At 41.1% G+C, this 26406-nt stretch overlaps 1 protein-coding gene across 1 annotated transcript; it reads right to left on the reverse strand.

Moving 5' to 3' along the window:
* Positions 1-323: 323 nt before the first annotated feature.
* Positions 324-25201, reverse strand: LOC108670135. Its single transcript, XM_018157587.2, has 14 exons — positions 23445-25201; positions 23184-23276; positions 22251-22477; positions 19242-19446; positions 11764-11915; positions 9489-9714; positions 9205-9330; positions 8559-8609; positions 8037-8257; positions 6146-6353; positions 4436-4584; positions 4078-4225; positions 3422-3541; positions 324-995 (listed from the first exon to the last, which is right to left on the reverse strand). The coding sequence occupies exons 1-14, from the start codon at positions 23582-23584 to the stop codon at positions 944-946; spliced, it is 2118 nt and encodes a 705-aa protein (XP_018013076.2). The 5' UTR covers positions 23585-25201; the 3' UTR covers positions 324-943.
* Positions 25202-26406: the final 1205 nt, after the last annotated feature.

A 26406-nucleotide genomic window follows, 5' to 3' on the forward strand; every position in this document is an offset into this window, starting at 1 on the left:
CAGCGAGGGGAGCTCGTCTCATCCGACACTGCGGTCCAGTTCTAAGGACAGCGAGGGGAGCTCGTCTCATCCGACACTGCGGTCCAGTTCTAAGGACAGCGAGGGGAGCTCGTCTCATCCGACACTGAGGCCCAGTTCCAAGGACGGCAAGGGGAGCTCGTCCTATGCAGCGCTGCGGTCCAGACAACAAGATTTTGCTACTTCTTCCCGTCAGCAAAGACGTATGAGGTGTTAAACAAGTCCTGGATAAAAGTTTTTTCTTTTGCTCTCTGTACAAGAAATACAAACTTCCCGATGTATTTAAACAAGCATATTACGGGCAAAAAAAATAAATGCGTGAATAATTTATTATGTATTTATTTCGTAGGCAGCACCAGTTGCCAAGATGAGCTCCCAATTCCTAAGTTGTTTCCAGGAAATTTAGAAGTAGAAAGCGGGGTTACGTAGGCTACATCGTGATGTTCTTCTGCTAACGTTAGACTATATCACTTGACGATTAATTTGAATATTTGGATGAGCACCTACATTGGCAGATTGAGCCTCAAATCAGGATGAATACATGACTTACGATTATAATACGGCTCATTATCTTGAAGCATCACTGACGTCAAGCTGTGCTCAACTTAAGTGCTGATAATTTAGCTACAGAAGTGTTATATGTGAAGTCCTTCTCTAAGTCTCTTCAGCGCATTATACAAGGGCCGGGCCATGATAACCAGAGTATTTTTATTCTTAGATTCAAACTGAGTAAGAAACAAATAATCTTCATATATATTATCATTCGATTGAGCGGTTGAGTAAAATCGATTACATAAGATAAGAAAAATATGAAAAGTTAGTCACACAAATTGTCTTCTCAGAAATCTACTCTTGGGTGGCGTCCTGGTTCCATCCGTGCGAGCACTCCACTTATGACGCCACTTCCCTCCTGACGTCACTGAGATTAAACTGTGAGAGGATCGTCGCAAATGACGAGGCACCTTTTGTTTCTTTCTCTGTGGATAAAAAAACATGAATGAGGCAGCGTGGTAAACTAGAAGCGTTTGGGCATGATTGAAATAGCTTAGTGAACCTGCAGCTCAAATAAAAATTAGGGTGTTGCATCGATAATTATAGGTGGCGATGGTAGATTGTAGGTGGCGTAACGGTGGGTGGCCACATCTGACAAAAATCGACAGTAAAACACTAATAAGTCGAAAGGGCGGCAAGTATAGGTGGCGGTCATGAATCATCGATAGTCTGAATACTCGATGGTGTATCGCAGGCAAATCCCTTTTGCTACTGTAATTTATCCAGCCTAGACAGGAGTTATTTTGTTGCTCATGACGAAACCATGACTTCGTTGTGTGTTTGGCTTGTACGATTTTGCTTCAAGTAGATTTAGCGAAAATATAGGCTGATTTCCGTAGGTACGTGTAAAACTGGCAGACTGAAGCTAAGAGTTCATGAATTTTTCAAGGTAGAGTGAAGCCCACTGTAAGATATCAGACTGCTCTTGATGAATTATCCGAGAAAAAATGAAAAATTTTGTTGAAAAAATACAGTTTTTCAAAAGATGGCGAATCCAAATTTTCATGTTCACCCGCTATTTTGTGTATATTTGTTGCGAATTTTGCTTGTGCGCTAATTTACTGCATTTGAAATATTGTCATCAATTGAGACCAATTTATTGTATCAATAAGTATGAATTGTATGTTCGATTAAGTGTGTTCCATAATATTCATAAGTTTCAATTTATCATGGAGGCGGGGCATCCCTAAGCGCAATGAGCGAGTCATTGAGTAAATATATACACGTTTATACCTGTTGGGATTAGGGCGCGTCGGCATTGAGCGTTGTTCTTAATAATCTTTACCTTGTCTTGCATTAAATGTTTGCTTTCCAGGTAATTTGTTTGTCAAAAAAGTATCATCTTTACGCAAAGAGGTACGAGTGTCAATTCGGTTTTCTATCGCTGACTTCGATAGTGAAATTTAATTATTAATGGGAAATTTGATTTTACTATCCGATAATTATTTTGAGTTCAAGTCTACATTTCTTACAAAGTGGTCTTGGTAGCTGTACTACGCAAAATATTATAGATTAGGTTGAAAAAAATATTGATTGATCCGAAGTGGTGAAGATATTTCACGCCTAACATTTCAAAATCATCGAGCGATATCAATTTATTTTTTCAATAGTATAGGCAAAAGTAGTTCGAATCGAACTACTGTCACAATTGGTGTTATGTTCATATTATGAAACTTCGATACTTATCAACCATTTTCCCGTAACCTTTACTCAAAGCTGAACGAAGTCTCTTTCAGCGGCTGTTAAATACTCGAATATAGCAGCATGTTAAATTAAAATGGTTATAACTATCTAATCATCGCGGTGGTAGCATTAACTTTTGTCATTTGATGAAAATAATACATGCAAACTTTTATTTAAGTCTCTTAAATTGACTCAAGTGCCAAGTTCTCTCTGATGACTAAACGGCAAATCAAGGCTTGACTTTCGCACGAGGAAGCTCAGAGTTCGAATCCTGCAGGCCGGGAATTTTCTTCAAATCGATTCCTTGCGAGGTATGTGTCTGGCACTGATAAATTGTTCCTGCTACATGTCTGACATTGCTACTTGTACTGCCATGGTGGATGTGTATACGTATTCGTATACGGTGGATGTGTATACATTCGTATACGGATGTGTATACGAATGTGTGATCGTATGAAGCAATATTAGTAAATGCAAATGCATTTCAAACCGAAGAAAGAATTTTTGTCGACTACATTTTAAAGGTGGCCATCGGTGGATCATCGCTGCACCACCGGTGACAATGGATAGTTTTTAGTGGAAGGTGACTTTTTTGGGTAGGGTGGCCATTAGACTGTTATAGGTGGAACATAGGAGTGTCAAGCTATCGAAGCCGCATCGATGCGCTATCGATGCTCCACATGTAATTTCCCCTTATAGCCACCTATATTAATCGATGCTCAACCAATAATTATTGTTTGGGAGGGTAAGGACATGATTGAGGCAGCGTGGTGAATCGGCAGAGTAAAGACATGATTGTGGCTGCGTGACGAACTGTCAGACAAATGGCCTGGTAAATCATTAGAGCATGCTTCTCATTGTCCCAATGTTTAATAATAATAAAAACCATGATTAAAATAACCTCTATGACCTCTAAATGAATATTGATTCGCTTATGATGCCAAGCATTCAATTCATCCTCGTTGGTGACATCTGTGAAAGCTCGATTATAAACAATAAATCGTCTCAAGCAGCGAACCCTACCACACGAAACGCTTACTGACGTTCAACCAACTCAATACCATCATACTCCACAACTGCCAGATGCCACTCACACCCACGACAACCCAACTCACGTTCACCAAACTCGGCATCATTCCCCACAACTGCCTCCCCCTCACATCCTCACCCCTCGCAGCGTGTGGTCCCCGCGTGGTTGGTCCTGATGCCTTCCTCCTGCAGCAGCGCCAGCAGCCGCTGCTCCTCCTCCTCGCTCAGCTCCGGCCGATACAGGGCAATGTCGGCGTAACTGCCACATGATATAATATAATAATAATAAATATTAGTTGCACGGCCATTACGATGAATGTTACGTAAGAAGGTCGAATCAACAAAAATTCACAATGGAAATTGTGATAGCGGTTAGATTGCCATTGATTGTTCCTTAATTAGTCAATTTAACTGAGAAGTATATGATATAAAAGGCGAGCGAAAAACTTGTCCGTCGATACAGTTCGTAAGAATGATCAAATTTCACAACCCCAGCTTGAGTTTACCATTGATTTGTGTTCCTTCGTTTTAGTGCACGGTTTTTTTATCATTATTATGAAATCTCTTCAAATGGCACGGTTAGTCACATCAAAAACTGCGGCCATTGATCAGAACATTTATAATATAAAAATTTTAGGAACTACCGATCTACATGTTATTTACCTAAAATTAAAGCTGTAATAATAAGGAATATATATCTCATGAAAAAGTACACGGTACACCATGACAGACTTAACTGGGACATAGAAATGCATACTGCATGCCTTCATTTTCATAGCCACCTATGCTACTGACCACTTGCTAGGAGGAGCATAAGCAAGCACTGTCTGGGCCACCGCCTCCCAGCTCCCAGCCTGAGCCCTAAGTACCGTGAGATGGGGAGAAGGCCGTTCTGGTAGCGACACAGCTGTCGCCGTGCTGCTAAGTACCGGAACATAAATACCTGTGCGGAAAATAAGATAGGAAAATTTGAGGATCCACCCTAGGCTCTCAGCAGACTTATCACTCCCTTCACCATTTGAATAATGAAAAGTCACTCATACAGTGTCATGCAATATAATACGAAGAATCTGATAACACAAAATAAAAATGTAATGCAGCAAATTACCTACATTGAACTGAAACTGATATTATTCTCACGGAAAATACTCACGAAGGTATCGGCATTTGCTGGGCAGTGGGCTGAGGTCCAACGGGTCCTCGAGCCTGATGTACAGAGATGGTGCATCAGCCGCTGTTTCCGCAAGAGCTTTTATCCCAGCAAATGTTTTGATGCTGCCTTTGAAAAATTTAATCATCGGCCTGTAGGAGGTGGAAAATATTATAAATAAATTCCAAATAAATCAACTTGAACTCATTTTTAAGCTCATCTGAACTATTCAAGAACTATCAGAATACTTAAAACCTGAATAAATCGGGTCGCATGATGTGGAAATGCAGTGCAAAAACTCTGCTGGGCTCTAATTGCATTTCTTATCCAAGCTACAGAAAGCAATAGAAAAGACCTAACTGATCAGGTAATTTGAATCCTTCATGATGACTAAAAATTGACCAAAGGCAATTGTAATATGGATGTTGCTTCAATAATTATGAAGTTTGTACGAAGAAAACACTTTCATCCATATTTGCAGTTCATGCCTCCTGTAACCATCAATATTAATTAATATTATGACTAATACCTACTACATAAACGGTTCCAATTATATAGTCCGTCTCGAGTGACTACACCAGAAATCCGTTAACAGAGAGAACCTCATAAGTCCGTTCACAGGGACTACCTTCAGAAGTATCTCTACAGGGACTACCCCAGAAGTCCCTTTGGAGGAACTATTCCAAAAGTCCATACTGTAAAAGGACTACCTCAGAAGTCCTTTTACAGGTATTACCCCAAGAAATGCAGTTGCAGTAACTACATCAAGAAGTCCGTTCACAGGGGCTACCAACCAGAAGTCCCTTTAAAGGGACTATACCCAGAAGTTCGCAGCGAGGAGATAGTAGCTCCAGAAATAATGGACTCGAAAAGGTGTACTAGGGTCCGGTGAAAACTCTTTTTAGAAATTTGTTGACCGGTCGTGATTTGTTTCAAGTTGAACCTACCAAATTTATCCCTTTAGATATACAGCATGTATTGCAAAATATACTTAAATAATTGTATAGTTCAAGACACAGCTCTGACATAAGATTATGTCAGAGCTGTCAAAAAGTTTGACAAATGTCCAAGAAAGTGGTACAACTGCAAAATCACTGGAAATGAATAGATATATGGCACAATATGTTTATATATACGCCATATGATGCTTACAAATGTGTCATTTGATAACTACATTTGTGCCATATGATGTTTCAATTTGTTCCATATGATGCTTATATCTGCGCCTAATATTGCTTATGCATGTACCATATAATGCTTATACATGTGCCATACGCTGACTAAATTTGTGCTCCATCATGCTAATATTTGGGCCACATAATTAATAATCATTCATTGATATCCGACTTAACGGATTAATAACTTGAAAATCAGAATAATCGTTCAAAACTTTAATATTAAATCATAAATCGCGGAAAATACTACGTCTTACGTATTATTTGAAGAACCTCTGGAAATATTTTACGTAAAATACGCTGGAAATGAATTTATTTGGCAGATGGCGACATGAAAAACTTAGCTATGGGGAAACACTACCGTAAAAAATGTTCTTTCCGTTATTTGAGTTGTAGCGTCAAGACCATGATTAAAAATCAGGTAATGCAACTCGAGACCATTTCTAGCTCTCAAAAAATTTCATGTGGGTAGACAACAGGCCAAATGCTGCCTTCTCTGCAACTACAGGGTTTAAATGCGGCTAGGTCGATGAGTCACCTTCGACCGAGCAGAGACTCGAGCACGTCATCGCAAGGTTGGAATTCACTCCTACAGTCGTCCACAAGATCAAGGTGCATGTCTCCCTTGTGATGTTGGACAATCTTTTGCCACCCGGCTGTCCTAAGTTCTTGCGGTAACGTCACCACTTCCAAGGGGGCGTCTGGAGCGTAGGGAAGCATCAATCCCACAGCATCTACGTCACGACCTGCAAACGACGGGCTAATATTATTACTTAATCTATATTGCATAATCTATATAACTTTGCATCAGCTCACTGAACGTAGAACAATTTTCCACTAAATGTTTACTTTAAAGGTGGGTGACAAGGAACCGCAGCTCGCACACGAGCAAGCCGTCCCCTTCCAACGGAGGCTACTTCGCTGAACACTTAGACGATAATATGGTTTAGAGCGGATTGTATACTCATCAACTCTTAAGAACCGGTGATTCATCCGGCATTTTCTTGTAGCCATTCACTTCTACTGAAATGTTCATACGAAAAATGAATGAACGCATTACCAAATACTTTCCTATTCTGTTCGGTATTTCATTTATTGATCAGTATTACTGTTTTCCAAGATCTACGTTATTTTTTCAACAATCTGTGACTTCTAAAGTTCAATGTGACCATTGTCTAAAATTTTGATGCACCGGCTTCATCTATAAATTTAAAGCACCGCAGTCGCAACACCACTATATTCTAAACAGATCTCTTGGAAAAAAGATTGTACGTTAAGACGTTAGCAAGCTCCTATTGCTGATATGTTATCGTATGAAGACGGTAAAAAAATGGGACACTGCCTTGCACAGCAAATTAAACTCTTGAATAAGCCCTGGAGAAATGGCATAGCCTCAGCATGCAATAACTACACTCGGCTTTAAATCTAAAAGCTGCCGACTACGCAAAAAGACCAGTAACACACTAATCAAATATAATAGCGCTATAGATTTTCAACCAATACATTAGCATGCTCGCCCGTAAGCAGAAAGCAGTTCTGTATCCGGGCTCACCTACCCCAGGTCTAGCCTTTTCTAGCCTAAACTATACACGCAATCATAACTCGCACTACCCTGGCTATCAATGACTGGCTCAATCTGCTCACTTTGCCCCCTTCCTATCTTCCAGCAGCCAATGAGGTTAGGTTGGGTCTACTCAGATTTTTTTTTGGTAAGAAGTGTTGCAACGCGAGCAGGTTAGGCCGGAGTAGGCTAGGCCAGATACAGGATGACCGTGATTAACTGAGACTTAGAGCATGCCTAATGAGTGGAAGTGACGCAAAGGCTCGTAACATTCCACTCCATAGGCAGCCATGACGACCTCTATAGGAGACTACCCGCTGTAGAGGAAATATAAACCTAAGTGCGAAGTTAGGTAAAGCTAGTTTGTCAAGTGAGCCACATTAAAAACAGTAAAACGGGCAATAATGGAAATATATAAAAGATATTCAGAACATTTATCCACACCCATTATATAAGTTGAATGGAGTTAAAAAATTTGTTCGAATTGTTAAACACTCGGTACTGAGGAAAGAAGTAGCCCGCTAAAGGGTATAATAAGTGAGCGTCTTAAGAAATCGCTGAGAAAAGAATCTGCCTAAGGTCATTTGGATTAGGAAGCTGTAATCTTCACACTTATCTAGAATTCGGAATCCTAGAGACAAAGGTAACAGTGAACTGCTTGCTTGGCAGAACAAGTAAATTTGAGTCTTTTTTCACGTTCCGTCTGTTATGGCTTCAGCCGTTTTCGCACGTGGCCGGCTACCAGTGACTACTAGGTCACATCCACCATTTTACTCGCCCTTATACTTCTGCGGTATAATTCATACATCTATTCGTGATCTAAAGAGAAGAAGAGATCACTGAAAACGCATGCATGCAAGTATCTTACTGCTCGTTATCTTGAACTTCTTGTCTTCCTTGAGACTGCGTTGGGCAGCTTCGAAAGCAAGCATTGCTTCCAGAGGGCGGCACAGCATCGCCTCCCGCCAGTCCCGCGCGGTGGCCTGCGCGTCTTGCATCGAGCGTACCAGTCCTGGCCACTGAGCCTCAAAATCCTCAGCGCTACTGGACTGCAGCTGAGCAAGAATTCGGCTCACGGCCTCCGCCGCCCTGCAACAAAATATTTTCAACCTAGCATTACTAAAATGTTTGCAACTTGAATTTCCAAGCTTTGAGCAGCAAATTACTATAAAATGCTCACAATTTGAAAATACCAAACTTTCATGATGATGACTTGTAATGAATTCTCTTGTTACTTAGCGCAGTCATTATATCTGCGAATTCATTTTATCAGGACCGAAGGGTTTTTTTTCATCATACGCACTCGACCTATTTGAGTGAACATGGGTGACTTAGTAAACTCCTGGTGAATTCACTAGGCCTTACCTGGTGAATTCAGTCGGTGTCTCACCTGGTGAAGTCAGGGAGATCGTCTGTCACATGAAGCCACACGTGGCGGCCTCTGAATAGAAGCAATCCATTTTTTATTGATTGAATAATGAATTTCGATAGTTATTATCCAATGAATTGTATTTTAATTTTATTAACTACATTGATAGACAGTTTAAATAATTTAGCATGCGACAGTTGCACTTGAACATGCACATTGAACACGTCAATGATTATTGAAGATATAAATAAATTATTTCATGTTACGAAATATGAATGATACATAATAAACTTAAACTTATTTGTAACTTATTCAACAACACATACCCTGAAAATAACAAAACATACAACATTAAGATTGGATTTAATTATGGATTGCAAATTGAGGATTCACTGAATTGCGACTCGTAAGAATGACGTATTAACTAATTATTAGTTAAATTAACAATGAAATTAATTGAATTATTTCATAATAGCCGCTTATACGTGTTTTTTACACTAGTAGGCTTCATGGTTCGTATGTTCTACACTAATATGTCTGGTGAGACCTGCGGCTGTGGCTTGAAGTACTCACCACGTCTCATGGCACGTATTTACATCATTAAAATGTTGCGCGGCGCCAGTATCAAGAGAGTGCACTGGCCGAATGTTTAAATATAAAAACTCACGAGTCTCTTCTGTACAGCGTCTGTCCCCGGGAGGCAGTCCTGATGCCATCGTTGTGCAAATGCCTCAACAGTTGACACAGTTCATTTTCCTTCAAGCCGCAATTGTACAGCTTTAGGGAACCCAATCTGTATACGGGAAAACATATGAGATTAAAGTCTCTTATTATAATTCCGTATCATCGGCATACTGACGAACAGTCCGACCAAGTGTAGATGTGACTCGTAGCATAAAAGTGACTCAAAAATATAATGAAATTTAGGCTTGTGGGCGGCGAGTAAATAACCTTTTATTGTAAGGAACAATTGCCCGTATGATCCGAGCGATAGCTTCACAGCTGCCCGGCTGAACCTTGTAGAGCCACAGCGTTGGAGGCGGCTGGGCTGGGAGACGCACAACGGCTGCTGCGTCCCTCCTCGTGTTAACGCCATCATCTTGCTCCTCCTCGCCCAGTGGTGGATGGGTTTGACTTATGGCATGCCAAGCGGCATCCTGAGGTCGAATACTCACCTCTGCAATCCGAAAAAAGCAATATTTACCACTAAACTCTTGCATATCGTGCATGAGCTCAAAAGGTTAACAGCATTCACTGCAAACAGTTTGTCTCATTTTGAATAAGATAGAACTTTCCCTGATCTCGGATGTTGACAACATCATCTATGATTGTTGCTGGTACTGTTGCGGGAGAGGGGATAACACATATAGGCTACCCCAACGGGATAGTGAGAAAGAATGAACAAACTATATAAATGAAAGCATTACCTTTATATTTCATGAACAATATAAATAAATGAACAAGCGGATTCATGAGCGGTACATCATTAATCGGTAGCTACCAGACCGGGAAATGTAAAGTTAAACATTTAATTCGGCTGGGTCCATCCATACGTTATCGGTGTTGTCGCCCAGAGGAAGTCCCAGTCTATCGGAGATCGACTAGGGCAAATAAATTCAAAGTGTGGGAATCTAGCGGAGGAGCGCAGTGCTTGCCGAAATTACGCCGGGACTCTTATCCAACGTTGCCAACAAGTTGCTGCTTCCTTCTACGCTGTTCCTCGAGTGGAAAGAACAGATCTTCAAAGTTACGACCAAGTCCATGCAACGTACAGCGCCGGAAGCGTTACCGTCGTCGAGACTGGTACTCTAGCTCCGATTGCCTGCAGACGCACCCGTCCATGGCCGACGAAAGAAGTAATCATAATACAAGAACTTGGTTCTTAAATGAATGGTTGACAGCAGCATCGGAGGTAGATCCAAGGTAGTTCCTTGCCAAGCACCCGACCAATTACTGCGTCCAGCAACGCCCGTCCAGCAGGCGGCTCAATCGAGAGTGAGCCAAAACAGGCTCATGTTCAATTTTAGCTTCGAGTAATGCGTAGGAATGAAAGAAGAAGAGCGAGAACGACAGTCAGAAAGTCGGGCCGCTACAGTACCAACAATGAAGGATGCTTGTTTTTCATTACCGCCTGCACTGTCCCCATATATAAGCACCATAAAGGCCCCTACCACGACTGACGCCAGAAAAACTGGCTTTTTCAGTCTAGACTGAGGCAGTCCGGCCATCGAGACGGGCTCATCGGCGAGTCAAGCACTGTTCAATCTTTTGAGCCGTTCATGCGGTAGTGTCGCTGTGACTTCCGTCCCAGCAGATTGTGTGTTGCTGTCGCTCCAATATACGCACTGAAATGTCACGTACGGCGGGGCGGAAGCCCAGATGGAACTCAGTCTCGATCCCAGCACATGCGCGTAGTCCCGTAGTTGAAACGCGCACGCCAGTTATGAGGCCCAGCCATGTGGCTTACTGGTCTCAGGCCAGTCTCAATCCTTCCAACAGTCCCGTAGAGGAAAAGGGCATATATGCAGACATTTCTGCGATATCGCGGTTCTGTCGCGTCTCTACGTCGACCCTAAAGCATGCGACTGCCGGTTCTATTCCCTGCCCTAAGTTTTAGCTGGGTAGAGAGGCTCTGCGAGTAGAAATTAAGTGGAGTAGAGAGGCACTGCAACTGGAAATAAACGGAAATGTAAGCGCGGGGCGACATCGGCGGTAATGATTGTAACCAAAAGATGTCGCTCATAACAGCCAGCGACACTTTGGTTCATTCGTTCAAGGCACATTTGAAATACAAAAAATCAAATAATAATCTAGTTAGTTTATTTAACAATTATTTATGATTTATGCGTCCTTGTAAGCTGGGTTCTCCTAAATAAGTCTTTAGTTATCGATTCGGAAACCGTGTCTTCAATTGACTAATTTTTAATGTCATTTCGAGCGTATTAATCGTTAAAAATGACTAAGAAACAATAATTGACAATGCCCACAAATTTGTGTGCAAGCCTGATGTTAAATGTTCCGTTTAAAAGGCAAATTATTCTCCGGTATCAGATAACTGCCTTGGTCTCTGCTGTTACCTTGTTGCTTATACTTGCTCACCTGGTCGATTCCGGAACAGGTGAGTAGCAGTAGCCGGAGCAGTGAACAAAACATTGCTCACCAGGTCGATTGTATGTGCTCACCTAGTCGATTGTATGTGCTCACCTATTCGATTGTATGTGCTTACCGAGTTGACTGTATCTGCCCTGCAGAGCATCTAAGTTGAGGGGAGCTGGCAGTGCGATGGTCAAGTACGTCCTTGCCGCCCGAGAAGCTGCAGCGACAGCAGCGATGCCAGCAGGAGTGCTGATTCTGCCGCTAAACCTGATGAGATCACACCTGCACTAGGCAAAACAAATATGATTTAGTTGAAACACGGGGACGCCTGTCGGAGACCACCACTGCCGTGCTTCGAATGGACTATCACGATCCCTTCCCTGAAGAACGTAGCCTACAACACATCTTGACTGTTACGTTATCAGCCGCACGCCACCAGACAGATCACATCCATTGAATTAGATCAATCAGCCCACAGGAAAATAAGCCTGGCGTCGNAAAATAAAAAATCATGTAAACCTCATAATTTTAGAGAAATTAAATAAGCGAATAATTCAATCAGTTTCTTCCGGTATAAGCCCCATATTAAGATTCATGTCTAGAATGTTCTTTCGATATTCCTCCGCCTCCCTAACCCTTCACCCCCTTCCTCTCCCTGCCAACTCAACGGCTTGAACGTTACCGCCGTCCGCCGGCATATTCGACGTAGGCCGCGGTAGAGGAGCGACCAGTTGCCTGCCGCAGCTTTTGCCGACCGAGGCCTCGCGCTATTCGTTGCAGATGAGGCCATATCGTCGCTAGACTGCTTGGACGCGAGGTAAAGTCGGCAACAACAGGCCTAGATTTGCGCGTTTGCGAACGTCTCTGCGGCGAACGGCCGCAATGACTGCGAGAATTTCGAACTGGGTATGCTTTCTGAAACCTAACCCCGGATGTTGAGCTAAAAGTGACGGTCTGGTGGTGCACGGCAGGATGCATGCAGTTCCACTGGCGACTTGGGCTGGTTGGTCGCAGTCCGTTGTCCGCAAGTTACAGTTCGAGCTGAAGTCAGGGTATGAAGTGATGATTCGATGAAACGTTCATTGGTGCATAACCATTACTCTCTGGGCTATTCGCTTCAAAATGTGGTGGCGTAAAGCTCCTAACATTTAATGCAAGATGATGTCATGGGCTGGTTACCGACGGATGGCTTAATCCACGAATGATTGGTGGTCATCCGGAAAAATGCTAGACGTTCCTTTCCAGGCTGATTGGTGCACAAATTTAGTGGTGCACGGCTGCGTACCCGAAACACGCATGAGGCAACATCAGCAAGAGTTGACACATGAATGCGGCAACTCTAGTAAGAGCTAGTTGACGCCTTCGTGAGGCGACATCGGTAAGAGTTAGTTAACACCTGAACGTGCTAACACCAGAAAGAGTTTATAGTTGAGGCCTGCATGTGGCGACCCCACTAGAGTTGAACAGATGGTGAAAAGCAATTTTTTAAGGGTTATCCCCGCCCTCCTTAGAGCATTAAAAGAATAAATTCTTTTTCAACAGGATTCTACTTCAAATTAGTTTCTCTGCTTATTTTTCACTCTTCAGTAGGGTAAAATGGGGCAGCGAGCCCACTGCGGGTCATGGGCCCATAGCGGGTTTCTCGTAAGAATGACAGATATTGGTCCGTGTTCTTTACCGCCGGTCGACAGTTTCACTGGGATGAAGTGTACGGATTTACGTTTTGCTAAGTGTTTGCGTTATTAAGTTATTTGTGAATAACTGTTTTAGCCCAGATAAAAATTTTTATGCTGCTAAATAAAACTTTTTACGATTACTGTAGATGAAGCTTTTGAAATTACTGTGAATCATATTTTGAAAGTAATATTTATAGGGATAATTTTGAGATCAAGTTTAGACTATTAGCTTTTAAAATAAAATGTTGACACGATATAAATTGAAATGATACCTAGTGGGGCAACGGGCCCACGCGTGTCACGGGGCAAAGCGCCCATGGTGAAGTCTTGTGTTGTCAAAAACCTTTTCAAAACTATGACTAGCTTTTTGAATTAAAAATCACACTTTTTATTGCATGATTTTTTGATTTGCCGCCTCAAGGCAGAAGGTTTAGTTTCTAGTTATGCGTATTTATGACCCTTTATCGAGTTATTGACTCTTGCCTTGCCAAAAGTTGATTTAAGTCAACACCAATGAGCCAAAAGTTGATGAATTTTTATGGTGTTAGCTGAAATCACGATTAGGTACAAATTCTCTGCACATAATATCTGGATTATGAACGAAATTGGAACGAAGTTTTTTTTCTGATCAACTAGATATATTTTTTCTAGTCAAGGATACATTTTTTTCATGTCAAGGACGAATTTTTTATCGCAAGGATATATTTTTCAAGTCAAGGATATATATTTTTATGTCAATGAAATATTTTTCTTCACGTCAGTGATAGATTTTTTAAGCCAAGAGTATATTTTTTTGAAATTAAGGATATGATTTTTTGAGTTGTTAACAAATGAATGAATGTCCTATTTTTTATTACATTTTTCCGATTTTTAATTGTAAAGTGTTGTTTTATCATTTTTAAACGAAAAATATGCAATTGTGGTAAAGGGACCAAGGGTGGGCGCCTTGCCCCAGGGGTGGGGCAATGGGCCCATTTTGACACTTTTTACAAAATAGTGTTTCATTAAAAATAGTATAACTCTTTAGGAGTCTAATTCACATCATACATTTCTCATTAGTTGTACCTTTAAACAAAAGAAAGAACCACCTAGTATCAATTAAAACTTCATCAAAAATTTAGTTAAAAAAGGGGGGGGGGGCGCTGCCCCATGTTGCCCTACTTTTAGGACAATACATTGCTGTCACAGTTCAATATTAGATTAAATTCACGGTATAGATTCGATAAATTTAAAATTTTCAGTAGGAATATAACGAATATGAGTATACCAAGATAATGTTCTAAAAATCTCAAATAAGGCTCGGAAAATAATTCATCCGTACATTCAATCGACATATGCAAAAAATTATACAACTAGTCGACACATTCGAGTGGGATCAGTCATGTTTGCTATCGCATGTCTTCAAATAAATATATTTTTTAAACTGTAACATTTTTTAAACTTTTTAAATTTTTTAGGACTTCCATTTATCTATAAATTTAGAGGCGCGAATGACTTCTTCACATTTCATCAATTAATCAGTAATTTAACATGTATTAACAATTATACATATATAGAAAATATGCATGGTTAGGTAGAAGTCGTTCGTTTAGGCAGTTTTATTAAATATCTAAGAACGCTTTTCCTTAATACTTTTCTTCTCAGTGAGCCGAACGATGCTCTTTGCCAACGATGGCAGATCGAAAACCAATTAAGTAACCAAAAGACATTTTATTAAGACGTTTCGTATATTCATTATTCGTTTTCACGCGAATGAAAGTTTTGCACCGCAAAAATTTGAAATTTTGTAGTACGAACAAGGGGGATCATAGATACCGTTAGCAATATAAACTTAAAAATATTTAAGAAATAATTTCAACGTCCTCATGATTTCGCTGCTTTGTAGGTTGATAGCTGAGGACTCACTCTTGATAATGAGGGCGTCAGCTGTCGCCAGTCTTGTGGGTGGTTAACTTATATTTAATAACTGGACAATAATAATATTACAACCGGAGTGAATAATAGAGTCATAAATTAATACAAGAAGAATATCAGAAGCCTATTTACATTTATAAACCGTTAGAGTGATTGGCGTAAGTTGTGATAACATTTACAACAAAGAAAGGTTACGAGCATATGAATCATTATGATGAGTCAGCTTAATGAGGCCGTGGCTCTACTGACGTGATTTTAACTACTCTAGCCCCTAGGCTGAGTCGGCGTAAAAATATGACAAAATTCTTATCAATCTATTTTTAACAAGAGAATGAATATACCATGGCATGATATACGAGGAACAATTGCATATTTTAATACTTTGATGAACTACTCCCTCAGTGAATTTATTAATTAACACAACACGTAAGAAGGTACTCGGCGGGACTTTGTTGTAGCGCGGCAGAAGTGAAATAGGCCCTCATGTAGGCTAAGAACCTTAACGATGTTGCCAGAGAGATCTAGATGAAATTTGCGCTCGCACAAGATTAGAACGATCGTGAATTACATACAGAGCCATTCACGCAAACTTCCTGATTTGAAAGCTCTATAAGAAAAGAACTAGTATAGATATAATTACAATATATATATTTATGAAAAAGACATTACTTGACAGCGGCAGGCGAGTGGCTCTTGATAGCGACAGGCGAGTGGCTCTTGACAGCGACAGGCAAGTAATTTATGAGGTTTGTGGTTACCTCATAAACCAATGGGGATACTTTGACGCCTCCAATGTAGGATACTCGTAGCAGAAATCGTGCGTTTATCTACAGAATTTCACAGTTTTTGGTATAATAACTTCTATTTACTTCTAGAAATCTGATTTAAAAGTGAATGGTGTACCACTTAATGAAGAATAAATCTTTACACCTATGTACATCGAGACCTGACGGTAGAAAAAACACTAGCTTCACGAACAACTGGGTGCAAAATTTTCCCCTTCATAATAACAGTTGAAAGACAAATTTGCAAGCTTTATCTTAACGTACGTGGAATGAAGAAAAATAGCTGGAATAGCATTCCAAATTCGGCACTTGTATCTTATTTAGGACGGAAGTTATAGTTCAAAGAAATAGTGAATAAACTAAACCTCATATATAGGACTGGACGCGGCCTGACGGCGGTACCTCACTCAGCCTCTGAAAGATGACATCGGACAAATGGCGGCCCCCATTTTTAACCCTGTCAAAGTTTTCGTTCCAATTAAGGTCGCCCCTGTGGCATTGGATCCGGCTTAGAGGTAAATCAGGCGCAGATAGGCCACGTACGGTGCTTGGCTTCTATTTTGTATTCTTTTTCGGAAGTCAATTACCCGGCGAGCCGAATCTGCGTAATATGACTAAAAAGAGCAGCTGGTCAAGCTTCCTCATGATGCCACTGGTCAAACGCTAATGAGGCTACCGCCTGATGGGGCTGGTCAGAGCATAAACAGGGTAAATGCGCGAACCATTTACCATTTCCCGTTCTATAAATGGCGTCAATGAACTTACACGCGTCCGTTCGCTATGTGATACGTTCGCTGTGAAACATTCAATCCCGACTGCGTCCTCCCAACCGTAAAACATAGCGGGTGTTCTGAGATGATCTGGGGTGCTATTACTTGGAAATTTCGGCGGAGCAATGATTTCTCTTCATGGAGGTATCAACAGCCGTGACTATATTATATTTAGGAATTTTGCAGGATCAAGTTCATCTAATGGTTCAATAGGAAAGTTGTTTACTGTTCTTTTCCCTACTTTGGACCCGCATCTGAGACTATGTCAAAGGAATTAAAAGTTTTATTTGCCAAATATCTTCCGGATGTAAATCTTCACGTGTTGCTGGTTCTTCATTTTAGAATCGGCTCGTTTTTCAGGTATAAGGATACCCTACCTGTTCTTATGCGATCGTCACTAGTTTACAGATATAGTTGTGCGCAGTGCGCATCAGCGTACGTCGGTATGACGGCACGCAATTTCTATACTAGACTGGCTGAGCATAAGGGCAGGAGTTATAGAACAGGGAACCTACTTGCACATCCACCTCATTCTGCTGTACGTGTTCATGCCGAGCAGTGCAACACCTGTGTATCTGATAGTGATTTCAAAATTCTAGCTTCCGCATCCGGTGTTAGTGATCTACGAATTTTAGAATCCCATTATATATTCAAACAGAAGCCTAGCCTGAATGCCGCTTTTAGCTCCTTTCCTCTTGAAATAGTAAATAGATAGGCCGTCTACGTTTACTAGCATTGTTTTCATGTCTTATCTATTTATTTTTTAGTGCATTTTACTTTACTAATTGATTTATTTGTGTTTCTAGGACTGAACTTTTTCTGAACTTTTTCAAAACCTTACAGTGCATTTTACTTTACTAATTGATTTATTTGTGTTTCTAGGACTGAACTTTTTCTGAACAGAATTTTGTGTTTTGAACTGACGATGAAGCTGGACTCCGAAACGTTTTCTCTTATAAAGATATGGTGAATTTTTGTGGTATTTTTTTGCTTTTAAATTCCTGGTTAACTTGCGATTCAAGCAAACAAGTGATTTTAATGGTTCAAACTGTTTCCAGAGTGGAACGCTATCTTTCAAGATGGTAATGCTCTGATCTGCACAGATGGAATTGTTAAAAATTGGCACGAGGAACATATCAATGAAGTTCATCATCTCATTAGGCCATCACAATCACCAGACCTTATCGAGCATCTATAGTCGATTTTAAAAATGTATATCAGAAGTCAATTTGTACCGCCATTCGTCTTTAAAAGAGCTGAAAGGAGTTTTAACTGAAGAATTGGTTAGAATTATTTTAAAAATAATTCACAATTTGTAGGAATCAAACTTCGGAGGATTGAGGCGTTAATTGCCACAGGAGGTGTCTCTATACCATACTAAAACATATTTTGCGGATTTCTCAGGTGTTCCCCATATTTTGCCTAACTTCTGTATGTTTTCCCAGAATTCTTTCGCAGCTTCTGCCATCTTGTTCTCTCATTCGCATACACTCCTTCTACATTCAGCACATCCACTCTCAGCTATTTTTCCCTATTGTCACCTAATAGGAAGGCAAATCATTCGCGTCCACCTTTTCTTCATATATAATAAATTCCTTCTTTCTATTTCGCTCATAATCCACAATATGGTTTCTAATGACAATTTTTGTTCTCTTTGGTTCATACTCCAGCCATGCTTTCTGATATTCCAGGAAGCATGGGCGCGATTCCTCACCATCATGCCTCTTTTTCGGTAGTTACCTACATAATCAAATACATCTGTTTTGTTCTGCTCTTGCTACTTTCACATCATTTCAACTATATTTTTCATTATTTCTTAGGTTTTTGTAGATATTCTTGTCGGTCCTTGCGCATGCAGCCCTGGCAGCCTAATTCAGACATTTTTTAAGTTATTAATTCAAAACATTCCTGTCACTTGTAACTTTACTTTCTGTAGCAGGGAGTTACGCATTAAAATTATCCCAGTTCACGACTTTCACTCGCCACTTACATTTTTTGTTCGGTTCCCTCACATATGTATCATTCATTATCAACTACGTAACAAGCATATTATAATCACTTAGGGTACGCACACAGTGAAAGCAGGTTGCCCGAGTGCTGGTTACCTGCTCAGGCTGGCGCCTGAAACCATAGAATACAGAAAGCAGAAATTTAAATTTCTCCTGCAAGTTCCTAAATCTATGACCATTTCAAATATATTTTTAGTCAGTAATTTATCAAATTGTTGTTATATTGAAGGAGCAAATCGCTTCGATTCTCAAATTGACTTTCAACTTTTAATTCGAGCTGCCACTGGTTGATCTGAGCGTGAAAAATATACTTAGATGTTTCTTCTATCGAACTCAGTTCACCTTCATGAATACTGTCGATTATTTGAATCGCCACCCACAATTTAGTTTCAAGTTACACGATTGAGGTTACTCAACATAATGAATGAATTTTTGGAGGTAAAATTCTACTGACCTGGAGCCATTTAAGCACTCAAGGAGGTCGTCACAAAGCCCGTCTTGGTTCGGTGCGAGTTTTAGCTCCAGTTTTCCTCGGTGAGTCTGGGCCACCTTTGCCCAGCTGGAGGCCTCGGAGAGCAGCACTTCAGGTAACATCTCGATTTTGATGAGTCGTGGCTGTCTGTGTGGCATCATCAGCGCCACTGCCATAACATGGCATGCTGGTGAATGAGGTAGTATTTTACTTCTTCGAAACGATTTCGAAACTGAGTGATACCCGATCGACATAAAGAGAAGGAAATTAAGGGGGAGGTATACCCTCCAAAAAAACTTTTTTGTTCATGGACGAATCACTCTGAAACTTGGTACACTTATGTAAAACAGATTTCTAAGACATTTTTGTTCGCGTGATTTTTTCGGAAAATTGATAGAAAACGTGAAATTCATAGAAAACGGACAAAAAAGGGAGTACTGTAGAAATCTATCTCCTCCTAGGGTTTTGAAGCTACAGCGATGAGACATAAACCATTCTATTCGTAAAGACCATACCAATCGAGTAACACAGCCCGATTTTTGATTTTTGCCTTAGTTTTTTTTTACAAGCATTTTTCCATTTTTTTCTTTTTTTCTCATTTTACCCCCCCTTTCCCCCCATTTTGAATCCAAACTATGCACAAATATAAAAAAGGCTGTGTTACTCGATAGGTATGGTCTTTACAAATAGAATGGTATATGTCTCATCGCTGTAGCTTCAAAACTCTTGAAGGAGATAGGTTTTCCGTGACAAAAAGTTGAACTTTTCAGGACGGCGCGACAAAGTTCCGCGCGCCTTGAAATAGTCACTAAATGTAGCATAGCTACCAATCTACAGGCTTCTGTAGCTTAATCCACTCAAGGATGCTAGCAGCGACTTGTGGCGCACCTCTCCGTACAAAGTTAGGAGGGTAACTAAGCCCTGATGCCATATACAGCCATATATCTAGTCTTGCCGGTCTAATTTCCTTGGATCTATTACTGAAGGAACTCCCCCCCGCCCCCCATTTGAAGACCAGCCGTGTGCGTAAATTTTGACGTACATGGATCGCAGTAGTATCGTTAGAAAGCTCAGAATGTCAGCTTTAGGATGAGACTAAGCATGTGACTGCAGCACAACTCAAGTAGAAACTATATTCAAAGATTTCAGCAGCTAATTACTTTATATCTAATTAGTTAAAGAACTCTCCCACCCGCTTCCCTTTAAAGAGACGTCATGAACGTAAATATTTACGTACAGAGATGGCAGTGGTACCATTGGAAAGAGCAGAATTTCAGCTTTAAGATGAGATTTTAAAAAATGCCAAATCTGAAAATTTTAGGGTATACCTCCCCCCTTAAAGCTTTCAACCTAAGAATGGGCCTAATGCGTGATGTGTAAAGCGATATGTCACAACAGTAACATATCGGCCAAAGTATGTGGCCAGAATTTTAGTGCGAAATAACATTGTCTGACTGATTTTACGAGCCTTGCTAAGATAACGCGAGCAAAAACGCCTGATGATGTAGCGGGGCAGCCTTGCCCACGCCTTAAACACTGAGTCTTCTTCCGCCGCCGCACCTCTCTGACCTAGACTGAAGTGAAAATGTGTGCGCAGCTAGTATACTCGGGAAGCAGCCGATTGCGAGTAGGCAGCCTACTTTTGCCGGAATAATCACACTTTATATTGTCTCTAAACTTCAATAGGTCCGACGTCAATGAGCTTTTGTCAACTTATTTGCATTTAGTTGATAGTTTTGTGCCGTGGCTGCAGATTCTCTACTATATTAAAATATAATTTGTGGCCTTTGAAAATGCTCTGTTCTGTTTTTAGTAATCATCGTATGATAGGTCCCGCACGGAGAGACCTAGTGCCGTCGTTATATGGGGTCGCCTGCCGAAGACCACCACTGCCCTGTATGTAATGGACCATCATGATTCCTGCCTTCCGGAACGTAGCCTCCAACACTTTTGGACAATCATATCTATTCCGTGCGTCGAACCAGCCCTCGGTCGAACGGCCACTCGCCGAAGGACGATAAATTTTGGAACAGAACTATGCTATCTGAAACCTAACCTCAGATGCGGTGAACTTAAAATTACGTAATTTAACGATGCCCGGAAGTCCGCGGGCTATTGATGAACGGCAGGTTTTATGTAAGGCCGTTGGAGGACAAAGCCTAGTGGTTCACGGCTGATTGGCGGAGATCCGGAGAGATCCAAGGCGTTCGAATCAGTGCTTATTGGTGCACAAAATTGGTGGTGCACGGCTGCGCGCCCGTTATATGGAGCGTACCTGCACCGCTAAAATGTCACTTAGCGCCGGCAATGTCTCTGCCGCCACTTGGATGACACTTGAAAGTCACCTCAAGACTGGCTCCATCAAGCGCTTTTGTGTCTACACTGATCCCGTCGCTTGAAACCCTGCATGCTTGCCAACGTTTTAAGATCAATCGTAACCTCTCTAACGTCTAATTATTCTCATCAGTACGTAACGTAATGAGCGTTAGTAGAAACTCTAACCTACGATTTTCAATCACGACTTAATCAAGAACTGTTGCGTCGGGTGAATGCGAGATAAAACGGCACATCTCCTGAATGTCAGACACAATTCTCACTGCCCTTCAACATTTCGGCGACCATAATCTTAGTCAAGAGCTACATCAGTTCGTTTACATACCAATTTTCAATTGAATTTGGATACGGGCAGAATCCCGCAACGAGGACCGCCTAAGACTTGTGGGCAAGTAAATCCGCGGCCGCCGTCCTATATCCGCTTTGGCCAGGCTTGAAAAGCAGCCTTCTGAGCACATTGAAATCTCGACATGATTCGTCTTTGACCAAACCTTGTCATACTTTCAGGAAACTATAAGTTCGGAGTGGATATTCTGACCAGGAGTTCATTTCGTTCAGTTGGTACATCAGATCCATAAGCCGAGTGAAGCGATCTCAGGGTACAAGTTTTTTATTTAGGTGATGAAAATAATCAATTCAATTATGAATATAACTCACCATCGCGAACTTCCCATTCTTCGGTTTCTTCGATTGTGATCTGTGCTGCGTGCTTTGCCAGCTCGATGACGTCAGGACTTCGCAACAACAAATTTTGCCAGTCGGCGCTGCTGGCGACGCCTGCGTCGGTGAAGGCGTCTCTTAGTTCGGGCCAACGTCCATGGAATTGCGCTGGATTGCTACTGCTGTGCAAGTCTTGCAGGACGTACAGAAGAACTTCCTGCAGCCTGGGATGAGAAAAATATAATGCAGAGCACGAAATATTAGCAGCCTCGTGAATTTTAAATGCAGATAGCTAGCATCTATGTTCAACAGGGTGATTCAGTGAGGCATGATGAATTCCGTGCGGCTCCATGATTAGGACAACGCAGTAAAACGAGTTTATTTGCGGGGATGGTCATTATCCCGTTGCTCAACAACCATAATAATGTTCCTAGAAAAAGGACAGTTTTCAGATGGCTGATGAATTGCCAGAGGTCGACCAGAGCCTATTATCAATAGCCGATTACTGGACATCCCCTTACCCTTGCACACGCTCGCCCCGTGAATCAGTCCTGAGACAGCTGAGGTTTTTAGACAGGTTGTCAACAAATCCATCAGAATAAGGCCGTTCAAAGAAATTTTAGTCTAAGAGAGTCCCATTTCAAATGCGATAAGTATTGACAAACTTTTTAGATTTAACTTTTTGTTATCGAAAAATCGAAGCAAAAAGCACATCGAGTAGCATGAAAAATATTCATACGTACGTACATCTCATACAAGAGTATAAATACATGGTCCAAACTTTCAGAAAAAAGCTCATAGGTATCAGAGCAGTAAGGCTCGGTAATCAAGGCTGTGAACCACACTCTTAATGAAAAAAAATGATGCTGGGAATCTATAAGCAGATAAATTATACAATACACCCAGCTAATAGAAGGTGTTCACGCTTACTGTTCGAAATTGCACTGCATTGTCGGCATTCGATCAGCCGTACTCAAACAGGATTTCTCCCCCGAACGAAGACCTGGAGCAGCGGCAGCAGTTCTGCGGTGAGGGAATGAATTTAAAAGATAATCACGCTTCGCTTCACGAGTAATTTATACTTGTCTACAGGAGTGCATTACAGAACTAAGATTAACGGACTATTCAGTCATGCGCTCGACAAACTCGCTAGCTGACCCGTACCTCCTGTTTGAAGGAGGCTTTGCTCACATGATATCTAGCAGAAAAACGTCGGAGGCTTGCAAGTGTGTTGAAACGTAGGACGCTGCCAGTCTTTCCTGGACTGACTTGTGCACAAAGGAGTATGACACGGAAGCCTTCCCAGCTAGCGATTTTTTCACCCTTAGCATGGCGTTGAGGAACACTGCTGCATCAACCTCCTTGTCGGCTTCATAATACTAGATTTTTTCGTAGCATTGACGCTTCAAACGCAGAAGCTCGTTTTCTGTGAATGTGATCTTGTTCCAGGACAGGAACTCAAGAGCGCACCGGCCAACAATCATGAACAGGTCATCAATCAGTATATCTTTGTTGGCGACAGCGATATCGCTCAGCTTCGCTGTCACGACGGCCTTGTATAGCTGCACTGTGTCCTTTGCCACGTCATTGGCGATCTTCCAATGGCTGATCTTACCGGGAGAGTCCTTGAAAATGGAGCAGAAATTCAGCAGTGTTATAGGCTCAGTAAAGAATTTGCGTAACTGCGAGTCAAGTTTAGTAAATCGTTCTTGCATGGCCACAGAGTCATTATTCAGACTTTGTGCGTACCTCTCAATAAACTTTAACTGCTCCTGCAGCTTAGATATAGGAGCAATCGTATAGTTTGAAAATTTGCAGTTATTTTGGGATAAAAAAATTTTCAGATCCTTGACTGCGTGAGGACGCGTCGTGATGAGAATGCGTGATTCAGAATGCCAGGCTTTCTTCAACAGCTCACGCAAAACTGCCATCGATCCTTCGTTGCGCTCGTCAAAGCCATCGACCAGAAACAGAACGTGGATCTCCAAAAGAGCTTGCAAAACCCTTCCCTCTCCTAATTTAATACACACTTCCTTAAAAAACTCCTGAATGACTTGCTGCAGATTTTTGATTGTTCTGTCCCTGCACTCTACGAAGACTAAGATATCAAAGCCTTGTAGGTAACCCGGGAGGTTAGGTTGTAATTCTGAGAACTGTTGGGTTATGTTCATGAGTAGTGTAGTTTTTCCAGCTCCTGCAACGCCCGAAACGATCGTGATTTTCTCTTCAGACGAATAAAATATGTCCTGAAAAGGAAGTATGTTGTTTACATCGTCTTGCAGCATTACTTCGAGGGGATGAAACACTTCGGATCTTTTAACTTGACCAACCTCAAGGGGCAATTCTTCTTCTATGTACTTTCTAAACCCGAAATTTGCAGTCTCTTTCCCATCTGTCATGACGCAGTAGACGGCATAAGCCAACTCTCTCCCTCCAGGAGAAGGTCCCGTGCTTATATCAACTCGCAGCTCTTTTTCCATGGAGTTTATCTCACTTTGAGAGGACAAATAAAACTGCTTTGCTTCTGTTAACAGCTCGAACAATTTAATTTCAATTTCTTCATATTTCTTTGGATTTTTCATGGACTCAGCAACATGCATAAGATCATTTCTAATGCATGTGATTTCCTTCAATTTCTCTAACAGTTTCTCAGAGTTTCTCCAGTCATCCTTGATCTCAAATAAAATTTGGAATAATTGGTTCAACGCAGTCACATCAAACTTGTCGGAAGTCGTCTCAGTTTCGAAATTATAACCGCGAAGCTTTTTCCATTCCTTTTGGCTGAAAGGGCCGCCTTGACATTTCTCTAGATAAGTTTTATAGCTATCTGAGCTATGTTTATCCCAACACTCCAGAGCAAGAAGCTTGCGGATATACTTCGGGCATAGCGTCATAATTGCATCATAGACTTTATGAATGGTCTCCATTTCCTTAAATAAAGTTGTCTCAGCCGGGGCCAGCGCCATCCTGAATTAGGCTTCTGCCCAGGAAATGTAGGTTGCGTATAAGAAATTGTACATTAATCTTGCCTCCTTTTTGCAGAACCGAACTATTAAAAATTTAAATTGTTCATGCTTCTTGCCGAATTAAAATATAAATAGCTTTTTTGCACCACCTTAAAATTAGAGATAATTGTTGACAGTGATCGACCGCCGAGGGCGAAAGCCCAAGCCCAAGTATTTTTCTGATAATTTCCACTTTTAAATAGCATTTTCATCCCCTTCTTCATGCTTATTCACTACGTTCAGATTAAATTCCCGGTCAATTAAACTCCTCAATAATATTATTTATTGCATGCTTATTGCTTATATTAATTCTTTAAACTAAAAATTTGGGGCTAATTTAGCATTACTAACTACATTATTGATTTACTCTTTGAACATTATCTTTGGGCTATTGGCCTCTTAAGTGGACCAATCGCTTGGAGTAATATTTAGAATTCAATTAGGTAATTTAATTTATAAATTACAATTGTCTAAAGATTTCCGCCTAATCATAGTTTCTGTATATTCCGTCAGCAAGTTTTAAAATTTACCCATTGTCTGCAATTGAACATCTAGGCCACGTGGCATTAATTTCCGTACGAACAACAGAGTGCGCAGCCGTCGGCCACAAATTTAACTCTCAAACAAGCCTTGTAGCAAACACTATGTACAAAAATGCTCAGACAAACTGGAAAGTGTTGAGGAAGACGCTTGCTGGTGGGGGGAACATGCCGCGAAGACCATAATGGCTGGAGCAGTGGCTGCTGGGCTATGCACCTATGGCTCCTAAGTCCAAAAACTAAAGTTGAAAAACTAATCTACTCAGTAGGATGCTAGCTTGCGCACGGGAAGAAGTGAGAGTGAAGACAGGATTGAGCAATGATGCCCTGTAACAACCAACCCAAAACAACGTACCAGCGTTGTGGTGATCTTCGAACAAGGTTAAAATTTTATATCGTTCTTTTTTCATAGGCAATACCTGAGTAGGCAGTCGCATCGTTCATAAACTATGTCACCGGTGGCAGATGCATGATAATTACGTTCCATTTTATTCCCCCGATATTTTGAGAATAAAGTGACTGACGCCTGCAGGGAGTACGGCAAAAAAACTGACTTTCAAAACACTATAAAGTCGTCCACCCTAACGTTCAACTGTACCTAAACATCAG

This window comes from Hyalella azteca, unplaced genomic scaffold (assembly GCF_000764305.2).
Source record: "Hyalella azteca isolate HAZT.00-mixed unplaced genomic scaffold, Hazt_2.0.2 contig16131, whole genome shotgun sequence".
Classification (NCBI taxonomy): Eukaryota; Metazoa; Arthropoda; class Malacostraca; order Amphipoda; family Hyalellidae; genus Hyalella; species Hyalella azteca.

What these genes read in the sequence shown, in the direction of transcription:
- LOC108670135 (XM_018157587.2), bottom strand. Translation starts at nt 23,584, where the DNA reads ATGCTAAGGGTGAAAAAATCGCTAGCTGGGAAGGCTTCCGTGTCATAC. An exon ending in GTTTTTCTGCTAGATATCAT is followed by an intron (nt 23,277 to 23,444) that starts GTGAGCAAAGCC and finishes CCCTCACCGCAG; the next exon opens with AACTGCTGCCGCTGCTCCAG. An exon ending in GGGCAGATACAGTCAACTCG is followed by an intron (nt 9,715 to 11,763) that starts GTAAGCACATAC and finishes TTCGGATTGCAG; the next exon opens with AGGTGAGTATTCGACCTCAG.